Here is a 22,308-nt window from a genome sequence, read left to right on the forward strand (position 1 = left end):
TAAATAAATAAATAAATAAAGCAAGCTGTATTTTGTTAACAAAAAGAATGTCTAACCTAATTTATGGGCTGCCTTAATAAACAAAAATATATATATATATTATATAAAAAATAAAAGTCTGTTAAAAAAAAAGTGCAACTGCGTTTTAAAAAAAAATCTGCCGCAAAATAATAAAATAATACGCGGACTATGTACCTTTATTTACCAATCAAACCAGAATAAATAAATAAATAAATAGATAGATAGATAAATAGATAGATAGATAACCGAGCAGAGCGGTCTGACCGCTTGTGTCCGCATTTTGTTGGGTCAACGAACCGTCTCACATGATGCCGCCCCACTTCCGGCTGTATCTATTTCACGAGATCGCGCGTTGTTTTCCACATGTTCTAGATAACCGAGTCGGCGCTGCGGCTTCTGCGTCCGTGTTTCTGAGCCGGGCTGCCCCCTCACAGCCGGGAGCGGGGTGCCGCTGCGGACCGACCGAGCGTCGCGGCTCCGCCGTGCTCAGCGATCATAAGCGCTCGCAGCCTCCGGGGCGGCGGGGGCGTCGGGCGGCAGCGGGGCTGGCGGTGTTATGGTGCGGAACGCGGCGGAGACGAGGCTAAGGGAGCTCCCTCTCGCTGCGCCATGGCGGCTGACATCAGCCCTCGCCCTCAAGCCCGCAAGCCCGTCCTGCTCAGCAAGATCGAAGCCCTGCAGGACGTGGTGAACACGGCCGTGATCATACCGAAGGAGGACGGGGTGATCAGCGTCTCCCAGGACAGGTAGACAGGCGGGGGTGGTCGTGACGAGGGGGTGTGTGGGGGGGCTGTGTAGTGCAGCAGGTCATGATCATTTTCTAAACGCATTATATGTCCAGTCGCCCTGTAGGGACCTCCAGCCTGGCTCGATAACCTGGTACACGATTGCAAATCCCGCAAAGCTCCTTTGATTAACCCGTTCATGCGCGCTTTGCGCTCCAGAGCCCTTTAACCTGCATTTTCACAGCGGCCTTTGGCCCAGTAGGCTGGTCATCTGACAGGCTGGAGGGGTTTGTTTGCGTAGTTAGCTCGTGGTTCAGCCTCGAGCCTGCGGGTTATGGGGTCGTTCACTCTGAGCAAACACGGTTCTTCACCAAAGGGGGTGGTTCTCTGTGGAACTGTGAGCATCTGCGTGCTTAAATGGCCCTTTGCATGGTCAGATGGTCCTTCAGAGTGGTTCTGCATGCCTGCTGTTGAGACAGTGTCAGGCGTGTGACCGTAGGAGAACCCTTTTTGGTACTATTTAGAACCATTTTCCAAAAAAAAAGGGTCCTTGCAGAACCAAATGCATATTCTCCAGCAATCCGAAGAACCATTTCAGCATGGATTGGTGCTATAAAGAAGTAGAACCATTGCCTTTACTGCAGAACCCTTAGGGGGGAAAACCCTCAAGGCTTCTGCAGGGAGAGCTGTACCAGGCTGCTTGTGAGATCGCCGCCTGCTGGTGGAAATGTGACGCTGCGCACGTTGAAATGCCTTGAAACAGCCTGAAGGAATGCCAGGCACCTGCTATGCTGCTACAGCACTATTATATTATTAAATGATGAATATGATGTCGTTATTACTGTAAATAAGCACTGAGGGATGCACATGTTGAATCTTTCTCAGGACGGTCCGTGTATGGCTGAAGAGAGACAGTGGACAGTACTGGCCCAGTATCTACCACACAATGCCGGGTGAGTTTGCCTGTCCCGACCTGCTGCTGACCCTAGCGGCCCACCCTTTATTTTACTTGAGTGTTTGTCACAGCCCGTCATTGCTGTGCTGCAGTTTTTGGAGTTGGCCTGTTCACTCTGGTTATGTGGTGCAGCTTGGCTCAGTGTAAAAAGATGCAGTGATGCGCTTTTTCTTCTAATTCTTTAGACCGTGTTTACATGCACTCAGTAATCGGGTCATGATCGGATTTCGGCAGGTAGCAGATTATCCAAGTGGTCATGTAAACACCAGACACCAGGCAAGAAAACTGAGAAAGAGGCTGGATTTTAGCTCCGGAACCCGATTTCTCAGCGTGAACTCTTACTCTGATTTCTTTCGGATGTCTCTCTCTGCGCATGTGCGGAACAGACTACTGGACTGAAAAGTGAGCTGAAAACCGTTTTCGACTAAATGAACCATTTAAATATTCATCTTCTAGATGCTGTATGTATCATCGCTTCAGGAAAGGTGACAATGTAATAAAATAAAAAAAATAATCAGATGCATGAAGTTTGAGCTTTTATTCCGTTTACGTCACGTCTTCTACTGACTTTATCAGCTGGCTGCAGAAAATGCGCTTACTGCCTGACTCACATGGACCCGGAGTTTCCCGTTATCTGATTACCCAAGTTCATGTAAACGCATTGATTGGATTTCTTACAAAATCTGATTTTCTGCAGTTATCGGATTATTAGACATGGGCAGCTCACGCTGCTGTAGGTCAAATTACTGTATTTTGGCTCAAGGAGGACTAGATGGATGGATGTCTGGATCATAGTGTTTGTTTACTTCATCAGGTGTTTGTTTACTACTAAATATTCGACCGATCTTCATAATTTCTGTATAATTCAGTGCTTGAGATGTAAACAGTCATTCAGGGTGGTTTGATGCGAAATGATTCTCTGTAGAGACTCTTTACGGTGGTGGTGATGGGAACCAACGGGTGTGGTAACCAAAACCACCAGCCAACCTCAGTGTTATCTGAGGTTTTATCGGGAACGTTGATGTGGTAATTCTGAAAACAACAAATACAACAAATTCTTTGGGGACTATTTTGCCCTACAGCACTTTCCATGTGCTCCTCCACCATAAATGGATTCTTGAATATCGGAGTTAGAATCAAAATCTAAAAGTCTAAAACGATCTTATGACAAAGTCTCCGACGTGTGGCAGCGTATTCCCACCTATGGGAGACTAAACGCTTCAGACGTCTGGTTCCTATCGCCACCACTGTGAACAGCTCTGTGCTTTACGTTTCTTTAGAACAGTGTTTCTCATGAAACTGCTCAGAATGACTTTGTTTAGATTTTAACATTTAATTATGTAGAAGTAGTGAATAGTCAGTGGACCTCCCCTTTAACTAATAATAAATAAACGGAAATAAACTGTATTTTTGTGTTTTGTTCTACTGTTTTGACTGATTGTGGTGTAGACCTGCAGAGAATGTGAGACACGTCACCTGACGTTGATCTATACTGTATGGAAATATTTCAGACTGAAACCTGACCTGTCTGCACCGTGTTGTGTGACTCTGAGGTATCATTCTTACTGCTACAAGTCAGCTGACCAGTCAGGTGCAGACCACCTTTTTTGCTAGCTGCATGCAATAAATTTTTACATTTACGGCATTTGGCAGACGCTCTTATCCCGAGCGACTTCTAATTTGATTATTTTTACGCAGGTAGGCCAAGGCAGTGTTGGGAGTCTTGCCCAAGGACCCTTATTGGTTTAGTGGAGGGTGTTTGCCCAGGTGGGGATTGAACCCCAGTCTACAGTGTAGAAAGCAGAGATGTTACCCACTACACTAACCAACCATTGAGGGACTGTTCCAGAGTTTTTCATTCTGCAGCATGTGTTGTGTCTGGTCAGTTACTGTGGTCAATAACCTTGACACTACTTGGAAAAGAACAGAAAACCTGTTTACTGGAAATGCCTTTATAATAGAGGCCAATAAGCTGTTACTGAACTTCATTTGTGGATTTCTGCACTTTGTTCTGTCTATTTCGTGAGTTTCTGTTCATTTTTACAGCTCACAGTAAGTCGTGCTGTGCTGTTGTGTTGGCAAGTCTACACAGCGTTAACAAAGAGCCGGATGCGGTTTGAGTGGGTTGAGAGAAGTTTTGGCCGTATATTTGTGCAGAAACGAGTTTGAGCTATTTGGGTGGAAATTGAGTTCAAGTGTTCGTCAAGCTGTTAGATTTGTAGCTCAAGTTCGAAAGTAAAGAAGCAAAATTTGCACGCCGAACATGCCTCGGCAGGTGGACTACATACAGGGTAAAGGGAAAATCGGGGAAATAGGATTTCTCACCAAACTGTTCTTTGAAAATAATTCAGCAATTCCCACTTGGTTTCTATTATGCCTGTAATTTGAGTCAACAGGTTCCTGTTCTTTTTTCAGGGAAACTTGTTGAAATTATTATCTGTGGTAACTGACCGTAGGCTACAGCTGCGTTAGCAGTTAGATTGGGAATGATAGCGTTCCTTTTACCTTCAGCTAGTGATCCATATCTCATTGTTCAGTTGATGTAGGAATTTCTTTCTTTTCTTTTTTTTAATAGTTGGCTTCTGAGGCACCCAACTTGGACAGTACATGTTCCAGGTTGCACCTTGTTCTGACTGTGTGCTTGTATGTAGATAGAATGACGGTAAAAGCCTTGCCTTGACTTGAGATAAATGTGTGAACCGTACTTTGTAGAAGCCCTCAAAGTGTTTCGGATTAATATGGGAAGCTGTTTAATTGGCTTCATCACAGATGGGAGTGGTTTTCTGCAGAGAAGAATTAGTAGGAATTCCAGGGCAGTGGTGTGGGCAGAGTTGTATATACCAGAAAACAAGTGAAAGTAACATGAACTGCCTTTGGTCAGACATTCTCTCAGTTTGTCTCAGCCTAGTCTCGCAATCCGGGCTTCTGTCCATCTGCTCTTCAGCCTATTTTAACAGGAAGGGGCCGTTTCAGTGATGTGCAGCCACAGGAGCAGGCGATTACAACATGACTACAACAAAAACGCACCCGCAGGAAACAAATCGGTATGACGCCAAACGCTCAAAGATGTCCCGCCCAAGAGCTTTAGAGTAATCTTTAAGATGTTCTACTGTGAACTTCACAAGTTCAGTCCAAGGCACTTTATTTATAGCTGTTTCCGAAAGGTTCACGTTGTGATTGTACGTTGGCAGCGGGTGTATAATCCTGCAGCATGGAAGGTGTTCACATGGATACGCCAGTCGAACTGGATCTGACAAAAACCTGATAGATGTGTCCAGCTTAGTTTACCATAGATATCAGACATTCTATATACATGTGGGTGGAACGTTTTGAGGCTGAAACTAGTCTCATCCTAACAAACACTACAGCTCATTAGCGTAAAATGATGAGTGTAAAAATACGTCCCCAAATTCCAGCCTGATCAGACGAGGCTAATGTGGGTAACAAACACTAGAACTCGGTCACCCAAGAGAGAAGTTTTGCCCATGTGTTTGCACACAAACGAGTTTTGGCTATTTGGGTGGCTATTGAGTTCAAGTGTTTGTTAGCAACATTAGGCTTGTAGTTTCAGGTGAAGAACCAGAATTTGCACACCAAACCTGCCTCAGCAGATGGACAAAGTGGAAAACTGGATTCCCACTTGGTTTCTATTATGGGTGTACTTTGAGTCAACCGGTTTCTGTTCTTTTTTCAGGGAAATGTGTTGAAATGATCGTCTGTGGTCGCTGACCGTACGCTACAGCTGCGGTAGCAGTTGGGTTGAAAGTGTTTCTTTAACCTTCAGCTAGTGATTCGTATCTGATAGTTCAGTTGATGAAGGAATATCTTTCTTTTCGTTTCTTTAATAGCCGAGTCCCACCACTTAGACCGTACAAATGTGTCATCTGTTGGCAGCAGGACGGCTGTAGATTAGTGCGCTGTGTGAAAGGGAGTACGTGCTCCAGTCCATCAGCCAGCAGCGAGTCGGACGGCGCGCCTGTCGAGGCTCGTTTGACCCTTCCAGGCAGAAAACTGCTGTTTTCATCGCTTTTGCCGCCCAGCCATGTGCACTCCTTCCTCTCTCACAGGTCTGTGATTGTGAAATGCTACAAATTAGTCCACTTACTACCAGTAAACGGTGTGCCTGGGGGTGTTCCTGCGCAAGTGCTCATGTATCTGTGCGCTTAAACTAAGGGTTGAATCATTTCAATACAGTTGCGAAATTCAGAAAACGTGTTATGTAAATCTGTACAGCCACTTTTCTTCTGAACGTCTCGGATTTTTTGGTCTCTCAGTGATTAAAACTAGGCATCTGAGGGCAGCCTGTTAGGCCCTCAGATAAAAGAGCATCACTTCATTAACAAATATTAATAGCAGTAATGTTGGTATATTCCCTTCCCTATTCCATTGGTATAATCCCTTTTCTTCTGTCACCCTAATGCCTCTGGAACTGAGCTACAGGGCAGGGTTGAGATCTTCCCTCTGAAATGAGACCCTCTAATAAAAGAGCATCACTTCATTAACAGCTACCAGCGCCGCTCTGTAGGCGACCCTGCCCATCTGCAGGGACAGCAGAGGAGGGGAAAGTTCAGCTCCTCACTGCTGGGCTTTAGTTACATTTAGGGATCATACGCCTTCAAACTGGGGGTCTAAGACAATCATATCAATCCTGGAAATATGAATATTGTTGCGCCTGTAATGTACAGCCGGTCGCTGCATGATTCCTGCTGTTTTGGGCTTCTACCACTCATGTTTTTCGCTTCTGTTGCAGCTCCCTGCTCGTGTATGTCTTTCAATCCTGAGACCAGGAGGCTTTCTGTCGGGATGGACAACGGAGTCGTCTCGGTAAGTTCACCCAGAGACTCGCCCGGCAGTCCTGAACTTGAAGCGCTAGTTCAATCAAAGAGCAGTTGTTTACTGTTCATAACAAAAAATTCACATTTGGTGTCTGAAATTTGTTTAAGCTTTGCACTGGAGCTACAAGGCTGATGTAGCCAATAAGTGATGGAAGCTCATATGCTGCCCATTAACACGTGCATTAATTTTATTATTATTATTATTATTATTATTATTATTATTATCATCCTTGTTATCAATCTGCGTCAGTCACATAAACTGGCCAACACGAGGCTGAAGTTCTTATTCGTTGCTGTAGAGCCCAAGAATATTTAGATATGCTGCCCACACGATACTAACCTGGTGGCTGTCAGCTTCCGTTACATGTTAGCTGCATTAGTCTTGTAGTTCCAGGGCTAAAACAAAGAAGCAAACTTCAGACACCAAACATGTCTTGGCTGATTGAGTAGATTTGGCATAAAGGGGAAACTGCAAGTTTGGTTCCCCTCAATTATTCCAAGGCCTAAACCAGGAATGACCTGCTTGAGTTTTACACTTTGACAAAGCGAACAGCACAGGTGTGTTAATGAGCTCTGTGTGAAATCTGAGGCGTTCCCTGGGCAGACCTGGGCCAAAGTTTGCAAACAGCTTTAACTATAAATTCATGCAAAAATAAGCCAATCCTGTTCACCCAAAGAGCAAATATTAACAGCTGCAACACATTACATTGTGTTCTTTCCCGAAACTAGAACATTCTTCTGTGTGTGTGTGTGTGTGTGTGTGTGTGTGTGTGATATGTTTCCTGTGTTGTCAGGAGTTCATCCTGTCAGAAGACTACAATAAAATGACTCCAGCTCGCTCCTATCAGGGTGAGTTTGGTTCATGGTATCTCAGGCACACATTTACTCAGTGATGCACATTTGAGGCCTTTTTTTTAAATGATTGTGCTGTTCTCTTCTTGCTGATCTAGTATCAGCAGCAAAGGCTTGAATCAGAACATTTGTAGAGAGAATTGCTGCTCAGTAATGACTTTTGGATTGTCAATCACTAGAGGGCGCTCCTGAGGAGGTCCAAAATGAATGGATTAATAAACATTTTTATATAGAGAATTAATCTGTTTCCAGAAAACAGAACAGAATAAAACATTTTAAACACTGCTGTTATATGTTGAACACAACTTGAGTTTATTACGGTGCCTCATGTACATTCATGATGTCAGTGAACGCAAACTGCTTCACTCAGCCAGTGAGCTGATCAGCTCATCAACCAATTGGCACTCAGTGGCAGCAGAGCCATCCAATAAGCACTCAGAAGCAGCAGAGCCAACCAGTCAGCACTCAGAAGCAGTAACGCCAACCAATCGCCGCACGTTGGCAGTAACGCCAGCCAAATCGCCGCTCGGGGGCAGTAACGCCAGCCAAATCGCCGCTCGGTGGCAGTAACGCCAGCCAAATCGCCGCTCGGGGGCAGTAACGTCAGCCAAATCGCCGCTCGGGGGCAGTAACGTCAGCCAAATCGCCGCTCGGTGGCAGTAACGCCAGCCAAATCGCCGCTCGGGGGCAGTAACGCCAGCCAAATCGCCGCTCGGGGACAGTAACGTCAGCCAAATCGCCGCTCGGTGGCAGTAACGGCAGCCAAATCGCCGCTCGGGGGCAGTAACGCCAGCCAAATCGCCGCTCGGGGGCAGTAACGCCAGCCAAATCGCCGCTCGGTGGCAGTAACGCCAGCCAAATCGCCGCTCGGGGGCAGTAACGCCAGCCAATTCACCAAAAATAATGATCTGGCGCTTTAGAGTTGAAACCTCACACTTACCTGGTTAATATCTAGATGTTTGGGGATTAAAATGACTATAATGAATATAGAAAAAAACGCATTGTGGTAACATTTTTTTAAGCCATATTTTTCAGCTTTATTCCATTTCGGTCTGTATTTTTTGTGCGTGTGTGATTTGCGTCTCTTTTCATGCTGAATTGTGTTTGTGTGTTTGTGTGTGCATGTAGCTCATCAGGGTGGTGTGACTGTGGTGTTATTTGTGCTGGAGATGGAGTGGGTTCTGAGCACAGGACAGGATAAGAGCTTTACCTGGCACTGCTCGGAGAGCGGTCAGCAGCTTGGCACCTACAGGACCACTGCGTGGGTGTCTGGACTTCAGTATCCTTTTTAACAGACACAGCCTGCCTGCCAAAATGCGGGAACCTGCTACGGGAATGGTCAAAAGAGGAAAAGGCCAAAAAAAAAGTGTAAGATCAAACGGGTCTACAATGAGGTGTCAAAGTCTAACACCTGAAATGTAATGAAAATGACAATTGGTGATTAGAAGGGTGTTGTCTTCATTCTCCAGCGCTAGTCAGCACAGATGCGTTCAGACAGATTGAGCAGCATCAGATCAACAGTGAAACACGAACACCGTCTTCTGCAGCTGCTTTTAATATGGTCAATACTTTTGACATTAACTGATGTATGTTACCAGCGTTGGTTGGACAGTGTAGTGGTTAACACCTCTGCCTTCTACACTGTAGACTGGGGTTCAATGCCCCATCTGGGTAAACACCCTACACTATACCAATAAGAGTCCTTGGGCAAGACTCCTAACACCGCATTCAACTACCTGTGTAAAATGATCAAATTGTAAGTCGCTCTGGATAAGAGCGTCAGCCAAGTGCCGTAAATGTAAATGTAATGCTGTTCTTTAACAGATAACACAGAGTAACTTTTAGTAATAAACTTCTCTACCTCTGGTTTTGAAAGCTACTGCAAACGTGCATCTGTGTGGATTCACTGCTGTTTCTTCTCTAAATGACAAACACTTGTGTTCCAATAGCACCCCCTGCTGGAGAAGCTTCAGACTGCTGGATAGAAGTTCCAAAGCCACATCTGCATGCTTTACATGTTTAAAAAAACAAAGCAAGGGGTTTTCCACTAGTTGTTCTGGATTTTAGCTTTAGATGCCTTTGGGGAATCCAGGCACTAACACCATTTTATGACGGATCTAAAACAGCGAATTAAATATAGAAGAACCCTTTCTTTCGGTGTTGGTTTTCTGGTGAAGGTGTCCATTTCAGTTTCGTTCAACTGAGGCACAAAAACTTGGCGGTCTCTGCTGTTTAATCTGCTCCAGTGATCACGTGATGTTAGTGGTTTTGCTGCATTTATCTGCTATAGGAAGAATGTGATGCTCAAGTGCTAAAAATACAATAATGAACTGAGCTCAGTAAGAAAAAACACTGCATTAAAAAAAGGAAGGAAGGTTTAACACACAGCCTCAAGTGTCTCTACTGCTTTAATACAGCAGTTAAATAAATACAGTGAGAAATGGATAAACTGGCCATTTAATATGTTTTAATGTTGAGTTCCTTCCTCTTAATTATAGCTCCTTAACGAGCAGCTCGTTACTACGTCAGACTAACGAGCTCTGCCCACTCGCTGCTCAGCCGGCAGTTCGTTCAGCTCCACACAAACTGACTGACAGCGTCGTCTCGTCTTCAGCGTCGGACCAAATCGGCTGTCGGTCAGATGTGATCTTAAGTGTCCGTTTTCTGTTCGTGGCACAGTCAGAAGTAAAAACGTTGAAATGGCTCGAGCGTCTCCTACAGCTGCCGGTCGTTTCTTACACTGACGAACACTAAAGTGGCTTGTGTCTGTGTTGTGGTTTTCCTTGACAAGCCGCCCGTCAGATTTGATGTGGAGACCAGACACGCTTTTGTGGGTGACCACTCTGGTCAGGTGACCATCCTGAAACTGGAACAAGACAGCTGCAGTCTGGTCACCACTTTCAAAGGCCACACAGGTACACCTTCACAGACGGGCCCAAAGGAAACGCAGTCTTGTGCAAGAGTTTGGGCGTCCCCGGTGAACTGCTGTTTTGTTGATGTCCGTATTAATGGAAATAAGTGACGCATCCTCTACATGTTTGCACAGTTTATGTTTTGTGATGAGTTACAAACAATAAATAGAATATATGTGCTAAAATGTACATAATGGCGTATGTAAGTTTGTTCTCGCTTGAGGACTTGATTTCACTTGGAACAGCGGTCGGCAACACGCAGCTCTTGTACTGTGCTGTTGCGGCTCCACGGCAGAACCAGATTTTAAGGCTAAAACAAAGGTCATCGATAATTTGGAGAGGAATGTAGCGAGAAACTGTTTAACACTGAAGTCATTCTCGTTCACCAGCTTCTCGTTCGGATTTTGGGAAAGTTTAAACAAAGTTAGTGAATGAGAAGCGACTTCAGCCTCGAATGCTGAGACACGTTTTACAAGAAGCTGAGGAAAAGTTTCCTGCTGGAGATGCGAGAAAAGCGGCTATAGCTGAGCTGAAGCTTAAAGCAGAGCAGAGTCAGTCTCTGTTTTTGTTTATTATATTTTTTTTTAGCCCATATTAGTACATCAGCACATACTGAGACATATTTACAGGGAAGATGGTAAAATGGGCGTGAAATGCTGTGGCTACCAAGGTGGTTCGACTTTATTTATTTATTTATTTTTGTTGTTGAAGGGACAAAATGACTCTTCTTAGCTTTTGGGTTGTGAGCCCCGAGTTAGAAAATGAACAGATCTTGTCATCTGACTAAACACTTGGATACAACTATGTGTGTAAAGCTGTTTCTGTTTGTTTTGTTTTTTTTAATGATATTGTAAATGTGATGCTCATGTTGCAGGTAACGTGACCGCTTTGTGCTGGGACCCAGTGCAGAGGGTGTTATTCTCTGGAAGCTCGGATCATTCCATAATTATGTGGGACATTGGGGGCCGGAAAGGCACAGCCATCGAAATGCAGGGACACAAGTAAGATTTACATCTACACAAAGCTGAAGGCTTGGCAAAGAAACATGTTCAAAGTTTAAAAACCCATTTCAGATTTTACTGACTTGGACTTTTGGAAGTTTGAACATTTATATTTTGTCACCAGAACCAGCAGAACACTGTGGAAGCTTTACCAAATGTTTCAGGACTGAATGTTTGGTAGTGACGATTTTGAGGAGATCTCAGAAATGCTAGCCTGTACGTGATCAGCGAGCCGAGCTTTGACCAGCTGTACACACACAAAATCAGATGCTCATTAAACACCACAAAAGACAAACGTTTACTTAATTGCTGAAAATGTGTTTCAGTGATGATGATCCGAATCACGGATTTTCAGAATTTGGGACCTAACTGCTCACCATGTGGCCATGAGGGACAGGGATGCAGCCTGACTTCCTAGGGCGTGGCTAAAATAAGGCCCCGCCCACACGCTAAAACTCTGTTTTGGTAGTGACTTGAAAACGTAGCATTTCTATTTCAGAATTAAATGCATTTTAAATGTTAATCTTTCCACTTCACTTTTGAAAGAACTCAAAAAATCTTTAAAAATGTAAGTAATATTTTCACAAGTGTAAGTTTAGGGGTTTGAGTTTGGGACCGACACCTCTCAATAGAAAGTACCCTGTAAATGAGGATTTTTAAAACACATTTAGCTTCTCAATTAATGCCTTGGGCTTAAATAGATCATAACATAATTCATAATAATAATGAAGTTCAGAATGCTTACTGTTTTTTTTTTTTTTTTACTGTGAAACTGCAGCTTCGCCTATTTTAGTTAAATGGTCCATACACAACTGGACTGATGTTTAAAGGAGCTTTGTTTAATCACGGAAAATTGAATTTGTCACATTTTAGACATGGGTTGGATGTATTATGTAAACATTGTGCAAAAATGGGCAAAACAGCCTTTTTAAAAAAATTCTTATTTACATATATTCACTTCTTCTGACTACAGCAGTTTAGCAGATATATTGCAGCCAATCAGAATACAGGTCATTTACATATTGGTTCTAAAGGCGCAGCAACAAAAAGAGCCTGTTTAATACTAAGCGATAAAGAGAAATTGCAAAAAAGATGGAACTGTTTTGGAAACAGCATTAGTGAAAAATATAATGCAAGAATGTTGGATATGAGCCGTTTATAATCAGGCAGAAAGCATGTCGTGTATATAGAAGAGCATATTAGTCAACAATAATGCTTTTTTTTTTTTTTTTTTAGTTCTCACCAAAATAGAAACTAGCACCCGCTGTTTACTCATGACTGTCAGGCTGACTTTTCGTCACACCATCAACGTGACACAACTGCACTGGATAAACTCGCGGAGTCCTTCACAAGAGTTTACAGAACAGGGTCTGTGTGGTAGAGGAGAGATGCTGGTTTGCTGGTTGGGTTTAAGGGGTTTGGCACGTTTTAAAAGTTGCGGTACGATCTGTTAAAGTGTGACACATTAAAGTGAACAGTGTTCGTTGTTTTTATTTAGTCACTAATTTATGAAGTCAATCAATTACAGCACCGTTATATTTACTATCCAAAAAACCACCAGTGAACCTCTGTGTAGAATCAAGGCCTCCGTTTTATACTTCTTATTCACTCCTAATGTTTCATTCACCTGCCATGCTCACGGGTGATTTGTCCCCTTTACAACATCTTTATGTAAAAAAAAAAAATTAATTAATAAGATTGAAGTGAATTGTATAGTGTTATTATTTATTTATTTATTTATTTTAAAGCAGTTTTCTTTTGGGGGGTTAATTTGCGCTAAAAAATAATACATCACAGCGCATAAGACGAGCCTTTCGTTACAGAAAATCCTTCGGCCTGATGGACAGAACTGCAGCGTTCACACACCGTATAAATGCTGTGAGGAGGAAATCAAATTTTAAACTGTTGGTTCAGTTAGTTTTGGTGCCTTTTTATTTACCGCTGGGCAGGAAAGCAGCCACGCCTATCTAGTAGCTAACGAAAGGATAAAGATTTTTAAATAAACTTCGATAATCTAAAGACAAATGGACTCTGAGGATCCGAATTCGGAGGATCCAGGGATATTTGGGAGAGAAATGTACACAGGGCAAAACTTATCGGGTTCTGAGGGGCTTTTTATTTAACACAGGGGGCGATAGAGGCGATTTTTAGAAAAACCCTTTATAGAAATGGGCCATAGAGAAATGGAGCTCAAACTCGGCGCTCCTAATACGGGCATAACGAGGACTACAGGATGACGCACGACTACAGACAGCGGTCTAACCCCGCCCACTCACGCTGATGTTACAAGGAGTGTTTCAGCCCAGACTGATTTTTGAATGACACATCGCAGCTAATCAGATCAGAGCTCATTTACATGCATCAGTCTTAAAGGCACAGTAACGAAAACAGCCTGTTTTGATAAAGGAGATAAAGAGAACGGTCATGGAAAAAAGAATTATCACTGTTCTTTAGTGTATATGCCACCAAAAACGCCACACTTACCTTGGGGACAAAAATGTATGCTACAGGATCTAAAAGGGACTTGATATCTTATGAAATGTAGGATATAAAGGCCGTTTTGCATCTTGTAGCATAAATCAGACAGTATGCTAGTAAATAATGTTTAGGCTTATGGATTGTTGTGCTTTGCACTGTATATCAGGTGGTCAGCGAGGACCATAGCGCTTGTATGATTGCATGATTGTGTATTATCAGTAATATTGTGCTTGCAGTGAGAAGGTGCAGGGACTGTGCTACGCTCCCCATACTCGCCAGCTCATCTCCTGCGGCTCTGATGGAGGAATCGTCGTCTGGAACATGGACGTTACACGACAGGAGGTGATAGAAAACATGTGAATTTGCAGATTAATGTCAAGTTTATCCTCTTACCCCAAATGTAGTCTTAGTTTTGCAGCGGGGCTACAAAGATAATGTAGCTAACAAGTAATAGAAGTGTATATACACCATATAGAAGCAGGAGATCAGCCTCGAGTCTGGAGGATAGATGTTTAGTCTTTCACGCTGGTTATAGACACAACAGACTCACCGGCTGAGACGTTCAAAGAGTGGTGTTTATATAGGCGTCTCAGGCATATAGCGGCCCTTGGACCATTACCAAATAAAGAGAGCAGACCGAAATATCTGCTCAGGATGTCTTTGGTGGGATAACCACACACATACAGACCACACATGTATTATAATTCGTAATACTGTAATTCATATTATATACAGTGTGCAATGCAGCATTTACAATCATTTCTTCACACCATATGATCCACTGTTATCTGTAAACGTGGCCTAAACTACACTCTTAAAGATGGTTCTTTAGCAATGGTTCCATATAGAACCGTGAACACTCAAAGAACCCTTTGCATGACTGGGGGCAGTCGTGGGCTGGAGGCTAGGGATCCAGCCTCGTGACTGGAAGGCCGCCGGTTCGATCCCCAGAGCCGACAGCACATGACTGAGGTGTCCTTGAGCAAGACACCTAACCCCCAACTGCTCCCCGGGCGCTGCGGATTGGGCTGCCCACCGCTCCGGGCAAGTGTGCTCACTGCCCCCTAGTGTGTGTGTGCTCACTAGTGTGTATGTGGTGTTTCACTTCACGGATGGGTTAAATGCGGAGGTGGAATTTCCCCGTTGTGGGATTAATAAGGGTCACTTAATCTTCTTTGCATGGTGAGATGGTTCTTCAGATTGATGGAGAATGTGTTGTATGTGTTGTGGGTCTCTATGGAACCCTTTTAGAAAGCAGCCCTTTTCATCTAGCACCGTTCTTCTTATTGTTACAATGTCAAGCTTGGCACAATAGAAGAACCCTTTTTGGTGCTACATGGCACCCTTCTGAAAAGATTCTATATAGAACCATCTACAGGGCGTTCTCCATAAATCTGAAGAACCATTTCATCATGCATCTTTGAGTGTTCATGGTTCTCTGTTTTCTTTATCCAAGAACCCTTGAAGTAGCTAAAAACAGTAGCTGCTGTCTTAAACACACATTAACAGCTGAATGTATGAAAGAGGACTGTTTTACAGTGTCAGACACCACATAAGCCAGCCTACTAGGGATTTGGGGATGCAGCTTGCATGATGGTAATTCCTTGTTGGCTACACCAGCCTCACAGTTCCAGTGTACAACTTAAGGAGACTTGTGACATCAAACATGTCTTGGCTGATCGGCTACATTTGGGCTAAGAGGGAGACTGCATTATGGCTTTAAGTGTGAACTGATCTTTAATGGCTTTGTGCGTCTTCCCACTGGCACACCTTATAATAAACGCTGTGTGTTTGTCGTGCGCTCCCTCTCTCAGACTCCAGAGTGGCTGGACAGCGACTCCTGTCAGAGGTGTGAACAGCCGTTCTTCTGGAACTTCAAACAAATGTGGGACAGCAAAAAGATCGGCCTGCGACAGGTAACCACCACAAAGCACACACAGGCTCACACAGTTCACACAGCAGGTAAAAGTGGCCCACCTGATATTCTCACCAAATCCGAATTTTTTTTTGGTCAGCTGTTCAGATTGTCTTTTAAATGTGATCTGTATGCGACGTCAGTCTGAACAGATCAGCTCCAAAACTGACCCACGTGCAAAAGGACAGAGCTTCACGTGGCTCATCCAGAGGTAAACAATCATAACTGCCAACGAACGCCAGTCGCTCCCAAAGGATCAGCTTCATCTTCACCAGCATCACAGGAGCCATCATGAAGCTTCACTGACTGACAGCTGGGCTCATCGCCCTGAATGTGATCCAGCTCGCCGTAAAAAGGGCGCGGTCACTTCTTTGGTTTGTGTCCTCGGTTGGGGTTCTTTAAACTTCGCCTTCAGACTTTTAACTGTTCTTTGATGTTGCAGCCTCGTTCTCCTCCTTAGCAGCATAAAATCATGACGTAAAAGCCGCATGAATTCTGATTTGGCTGTTCAGACCGAGCCGGGTTGGCGCACATCGGATACGGATCGTATTTCAGCACCACATATGAAAACATCTTAAATCAGAACTGAAAATGTCAGATTCACTGTGTTTTATCTGTTCACACTGACGCTATAGAGACACACGTGAAGAAAAAGATCAGATTTGAACAACTTCTACCTGCTGTGTAAACGTAGCCATAGACATACAATCAGTATCACGGTTTTCCCCTTCAGTTTAATTGGTACAGTTATATACACTTAGTCAAATTACATGCTTTGATCATTTTCTGTGAAAATAAGTCCTCACATCCTGCACAGGGACCAAACTTAAATAATTTATCTGCAAATTTTGATGCACTTATTGTTTACTTGCTGAGTTTAACGTATTGATGAAAAGAAAATATAGAATAAATGCCCAATAACTTTTGAACAGAACGCATTTTGTCTTATTTTTCCAGTATGTCCTGCTTGTGCACACTAGGGGGCAGTGTAAAACCAAAGCAGTAAAACTTGAAAGCAGGGAATAAACCTTATTTTTTTTGTAAGTTATCTCTCAAATTATATAGTACAATAAAGATTTCGTAGAATAAAAACAGATGCAATCTGCTTGATGTTCATGCTAAAATATCTGAGCACTCATTTTAGATCATAGCCCCAGGCAGAATGGGAGTTTTGTGCTGGAGCTGTGCAAAGGATGCTCGTTTTTATGTACGTGTGTAGATGCTTGTATCTGTATCAAAACAATGAGACTGTTAATGTTCTATCTGAAGAAATTACAGTATGTTTTTGCTTCATTGCAGAGGAAATCGCTTCACCTGGAACAAATATTTTATTTAAGCAGTAGAACACGAGAGCGAGCGATGTTATCACAACATAACATCCCGGCTGTGATCTGGTGGCCGTAGATCATCACAGCCGTGATGTTATTGGTGATAAGTCCCTCCTCAAGTGCTCTACTGCTTTAATACAGCAGTTAAATAAATACAGTAAGAAATGAATAAACTGGCCGTGAACGCGGCTTTAATATGTTTTAATGTTCAGCTCCTTCCTCCTAATTAGAGCTCCTTAGCGAGCAGCTTGTTGCTACGTCAGAGTAACGAGCTCCGCCCACTCGCTGCTCGGCCGGCAGTTCGTTCTCCTGCGTCACACAGACCGACTGACCGTTTGGGAATTTAGCGTCGTCTCGTCTTCAGAGTCGGACCAGATCGGCTGTCGGTCAGATGTGACCTTAACAGTGTCCGTTCTCTGTTTGTGGCAAAGTGAGAAGTAAAAGCGTTCAAACAGCTCGAGCAACTCCTACAGCTGTCAGAGCCGTTGCTTAGCAACGGCGTCTCAGCGAAGTAATAGTGTCTGTGGAAAACCTTTGACGTCATGGTGAAACAGCAGCACCGTTAGAACGCCTGTCAACCAATCATCTTGCATCTGGAGAATTTTATTCCGATCGAACAGTGAGCGCACGTTTTATTATAACCTCCTCTGACAGGTTATAACGTTCTAAAGTCAACGCCGTCACCACGTTCAGGTGCATTTTCTAATGACACGTTATGTCCTTGTTTATAAGTATTTGGGGTTCTAATGTTTTCCTGTCTTGCACTTTATTTACAGTATGACTTATTGTTTGTAGGTAAAGTAGAACCGCCAACGCCGTAGCGCCTCAGTAAAGATCACTGACTGTTGTTTTCTTCCCGAAGCATCACTGCAGGAAGTGCGGGCAGGCCGTGTGCGGCAAGTGCTCGTCCAAGCGCTCCACCATTCCGCTCATGGGCTTCGAGTTTGAGGTGCGGGTTTGCGACAGCTGCCACGAGTCCATCACTGATGAAGAGTGAGTTACATCTCCAGATGCTTCCCACCGTAACGCACCCTTGTTCTACTGAATTGCTGTCTAGTCCTTAAACTGAACTATAAAGTTTATTTTAGTCTGATTCCTGCCGTAATCCCCCGGATTGGAAACGTAGTCAACCAGCGAAGGCGTGTTAGTTATACACTGAAGCTAAGAGGCTAATGGAGCATTGTGCTAACTGCATGGCGAAATCAAAACATTTGTCTCAAAGTAATCGATAGGGTTAAATGGTCTATAATCGACTGGTTCATGTCATGTTTCTGACCCTGTACAACACTGTTGTCTATAAAAATGGACATAAAGTAGTTTTGGGGGGGGGGGGGGGGGTCCAACAAAAACTTCATGCTTTAATGAAATGTGATCAGTCAGAATTTCATCTTTTTTTTTTCCCTTGTCTCTGGTGGGAATGTGCTTCTGTAAATGTCTGAGGACATGCTGAGGAGAGAGAATGGGTTCTAGATTTATTTCCGTTATTCTATTATATTGTTCTATTATTTATTTCTGTATTTATTTATCTGCTTTGGCACAAAAGTGATTCCTGTAAACCCCAGCTGGACTGGTGTGCTGCGAGTTTCCCCACAATATTTATTTAATCAATCGTTTGTTTGTTTGTTTGTTTGTTTGTTTGTTAGACGGGCACCCACTGCAACGTTTCATGACAGCAAGCATGCCGTCGTGCACATGCACTATGAGCCGACCAGGAGCTGGCTGCTGACCTCCGGAGCAGACAGGGTCATCAAGGTCAGTCAGCAGTGAAATACATGCTAGCAATCATTGTTGATGTTTTAGAGGTGGTTGTCTGTTGTCTTTTAAATGATATGATGACTTGTGCTTGATATGACCAGAGCCATAAATCTACAAAATATAGAAAACGGGCAACAAAAAATGCACCAAGCTTTTTTATTTTGGTGGAAGTGAGCCTTTTTTTTTTTTTTTTGAATATTCATCACTAAACATGATTCTAACTTCGCATAATCAGTGCAGTTGAGAAGCCACATTCAGATTAACTGCATATTGTCCAAAAAAATCCAAAAATTTTAGCGTAATTGTTTATTTTAAAGCAAAAACTTTCTTAACCTTTAAATAACAGCTAATCTAGAGATTCCGTTCATTTTGGAGCATTCCTATTGGTCCATTCATCATGAAAATTTCACACAGTGTGAAAAGCAGCTGCTGTGTTCAAATGATGTAGAACATTTAAACATCAGACAAAAACACAGAGGTTGGCCACTCGTTTTCCTATACAAGCGGTTCTGACGTCTAGGCTTTGTTGAGACTGCAGGGCAAAACCGGTTTGTTTTTTCTGAGTCTGATGTTTTAGACGGACTGTTCAAATGTCAAGTTACAGTTGATCAAATCTGATTTGTATGTTCAGACTGTAGCCACATTTGCTCCCATATCCACATTTGTTTGCCATAGTAACAACAAATGCATGCATACTGTGCTGGGACTAGATAGATTTACTAAGATGTACCCCTCTCAACACCGTCCAGCTCAAATTGAAAATGCCAAAAATGCAGATTTGAGCTGCCTGTCTGAAAAAGGCCAGAGTGTTTTTTTTTTTTTCCTGCACTCAGAATTAGAATAAAATAATAATCTCAATTTTATATGTGTTTTGTATTTCTGTAGTTATGGGATATGACCCCTGTGGTATCCTGAAAGTGACCTTGACCAGCGGTGACCATCCCACACCAGAGGATGGTGTCACCATTGCAGTACTCGGCGCAAGCTCTGTGTGGATGGAGAAGATGCACGCAGTTCACCATGGACCCAGATGTTGTCTGCTAAGAAGATGAAAAGCCTTTGCAGGATCAGCTCAAACAGCCTGCAGAGACAAACTGAACTCAAGGAAAAGTCTAGCACTGATCTGGAGGGTGGACAGTAACAGGAAATGCCCAGGATGTGTGTGTGTGTGTGTGTGTGTGTGTGTGTGTGTGTGTGTGTGTGTGTGTGAGAGAGAGACATGTGGGACCATGTACAGTCATGTGAAAAGAATAGCTTGACCAAACACGTTAATGTGGCTTTCAGTGAATGGGAGCTAATGGCCAGCAGTTAGCATGACATCACTGGCACAGTACTAATTGGTGGCTGTTCTTCTTTTTAATTTATTGTAAACAGCGTTCGCTTTTTTGACTGAACTGTTCCTTTAAAATGGGCCAGTCGCGTCCTGCTTAATCAGATCCTGTGAAAAAGGCCTGAGCTCTGTTACCCTCTTTAAAACCTAGTGTTGTTTATTCGTCTGTGAATATGCAAATCAAACTGTTGGTGTTGATTCAAGGCATGTGGCATGTGTGAACAAGTGCCTTTCTCATACATGCTTAATTTATGTTACACGTGGTCCGTTGATCATGGATCGTCGATTTGACACTAAATTAAAACGGATGTTGTTTAGCTGTAGTAATAATTATTGAAAGGGGTCGCACCTTGTGTGAAGCCCCCTGGTTTGAATTCAGTTTAAACTGGACCGTGAAAAATTTGTTTACCTTTGGTGAAATGGGTATGAATTACTGGGTTTGCATGGCTGTGAAGAGGATTCATTAAGTGGAACTTTGTCACGGGTTGAGGTCAGTGTGTTTATTTTGTTAGGGACCGTGTAAATAAAGAGGCGAGTTAGGGTTGAGAGGTGTAGATATCAAAGATGAGTAAACGCCAGCAAACCTAGAAGCTGATGCAAGCATCCTAAACTAAAGCATACTGCCCTACTTCTTTTTTTCATTTATATCTTACCTTTGATGTAGATGGTTTGCAGATCACCGCCAACAATGACCTGGCAGCTTTTTTCTTCAGCTCGGACTGATGTTTTTGTTTGTGTTTACCTGTGAAAATGGGCATCCTCTACTCTGACAAAGTATCGGGTTTCCCTTTTATAGACCCCCGTGCCAGTGTCTTTGGGCTGGTTCACCAACAGGGCTTTATACCATGATGCAACTTTATGGGTGTGACATAAAGATTGTTGGACCAACTGGTTGCGAGCCGAATGTTCACTGAGAACGGGCGTATGGTCAAATTGAAGACCTTTTCTAGGCAATGGAACCACTTTAAACAAGCTAGTTGTAAGTCTCCAATTGGCGCAATGAGACACAAGCACAGACTGGCAGTTGCTGAATTCCATCATTAAACACATTTTTGTTGAAGGCGTTCATGAAATCTTTAGTCTGGGAGTGTCCACTCACTGGTCTAAGATATTTGTACATGTGTGATGTATTACTTCAGAGTTGGTCCTCGATTTCCAGAGGAAAGAGAAGTTTTCACAGAGTATCAGTTTAAGAAAGACACTGTCCAATATTACACTATTTCCAGAATATTTCGCTCCTGAAGTGGGACAGGATTATATAACGGAGGGAACGCAGTGATCCACACTCATGTCTATGTGGTGTTTGTGTAGAGGTGGCCGTGTGGTCAATGAGGCCCAGAGAACCTTTTGATGTAACGTTTTTTCCTCTGGTTTTATATTAAGCTTATTTTGTTTAATAGTCTATTCAGAGGATCTTAACTTGATATAGCAGCTGTTTATTTACAGTGATGGTTAAAGGTTTGTAGCTGGGTAAGTTACAGCATTCCTTAATCCGTGTATTCATAATAGATTATGATAGATTATTTAGGACCTTCTGACACAAACCTGAAGCTTCTTATTTGCCGGCTTCTTATTCGAGTTTCCCCGTTCCACCTTAAATGGTGCAGCTTCAGGCACCAGAGAGTGACTGCTGTACCATTTTAAAGCGGAACGGGGAAATTTGAACAAGAAGCTGGCAAATGGGGAGCCAGTTATCTTCGTCGTCCTTACTGTGTTTTGGGGGGTTTTGGTTTATTTTTGTGTGTATTAAGACTAGAAGTGATTCACACATTGGTGGATTTGCTGAGATTGTGTTTCTCGCGCTAAGCTCTGTTTTTAGCATCAGGTGCAGACTGAATACTTTCCTGCTGGTCTGAACGGCTAATTACCACGATCAGTTATTAAAGAGATAAAAGCTGCCGAGAGCACCGGTGCAGCCCGGATTAATCTGTGTCTGAGGATTATAATTAAACGGATTTGGTGAAAATGGGTTGAGTAATAATGAGACTCATAATTTCTCAATAGAAGTGAATCTGATCTTGACCTCTCCAACATGGCCGACGCACAGACGTATTGCCTGAGATGGAGAACCCCGCTGGTGACATCCTGTACAAATAAAAAGAACGCGTGGCCGCGACTTAGTAAGGGGTGGGAACGATTTGGTAAGCCGCGTTCTCATTCCAAGTCATGGCCACGACTTAATCATCACATTCCCACGCCTT

The 22,308-nt window shown here is 43.3% G+C and overlaps 1 protein-coding gene across 1 annotated transcript; it reads left to right on the forward strand.

The window, feature by feature from the left end:
* The first annotated feature begins 630 nt into the window (after window positions 1–630).
* Window positions 631–22,073, forward strand: wdfy2 (WD repeat and FYVE domain containing 2). The gene is made up of 12 exons (XM_017724640.2): window positions 631–767; window positions 1,632–1,699; window positions 6,452–6,525; window positions 7,331–7,385; window positions 8,517–8,667; window positions 10,191–10,303; window positions 11,175–11,301; window positions 14,016–14,121; window positions 15,594–15,695; window positions 17,885–18,015; window positions 18,666–18,774; window positions 19,663–22,073. The coding sequence occupies exons 1-12, from the start codon at window positions 631–633 to the stop codon at window positions 19,690–19,692; spliced, it is 1,203 nt and encodes a 400-aa protein (XP_017580129.1). The 3' UTR covers window positions 19,693–22,073.
* Window positions 22,074–22,308: the final 235 nt, after the last annotated feature.

This window comes from Pygocentrus nattereri, chromosome 6, assembly GCF_015220715.1.
Source record: "Pygocentrus nattereri isolate fPygNat1 chromosome 6, fPygNat1.pri, whole genome shotgun sequence".
Lineage (NCBI taxonomy): Eukaryota > Metazoa > Chordata > Actinopteri > Characiformes > Serrasalmidae > Pygocentrus > Pygocentrus nattereri.

Coding starts and splice junctions, on each gene's coding strand:
- wdfy2 (XM_017724640.2), top strand. CDS start 631: ATGGCGGCTGACATCAGCCCTCGCCCTCAAGCCCGCAAGCCCGTCCTG. Junction 7,386..8,516: donor TCCAGCTCGCTCCTATCAGG/GTGAGTTTGGTT, acceptor GTGTGCATGTAG/CTCATCAGGGTGGTGTGACT. Junction 14,122..15,593: donor TGGACGTTACACGACAGGAG/GTGATAGAAAAC, acceptor TCCCTCTCTCAG/ACTCCAGAGTGGCTGGACAG.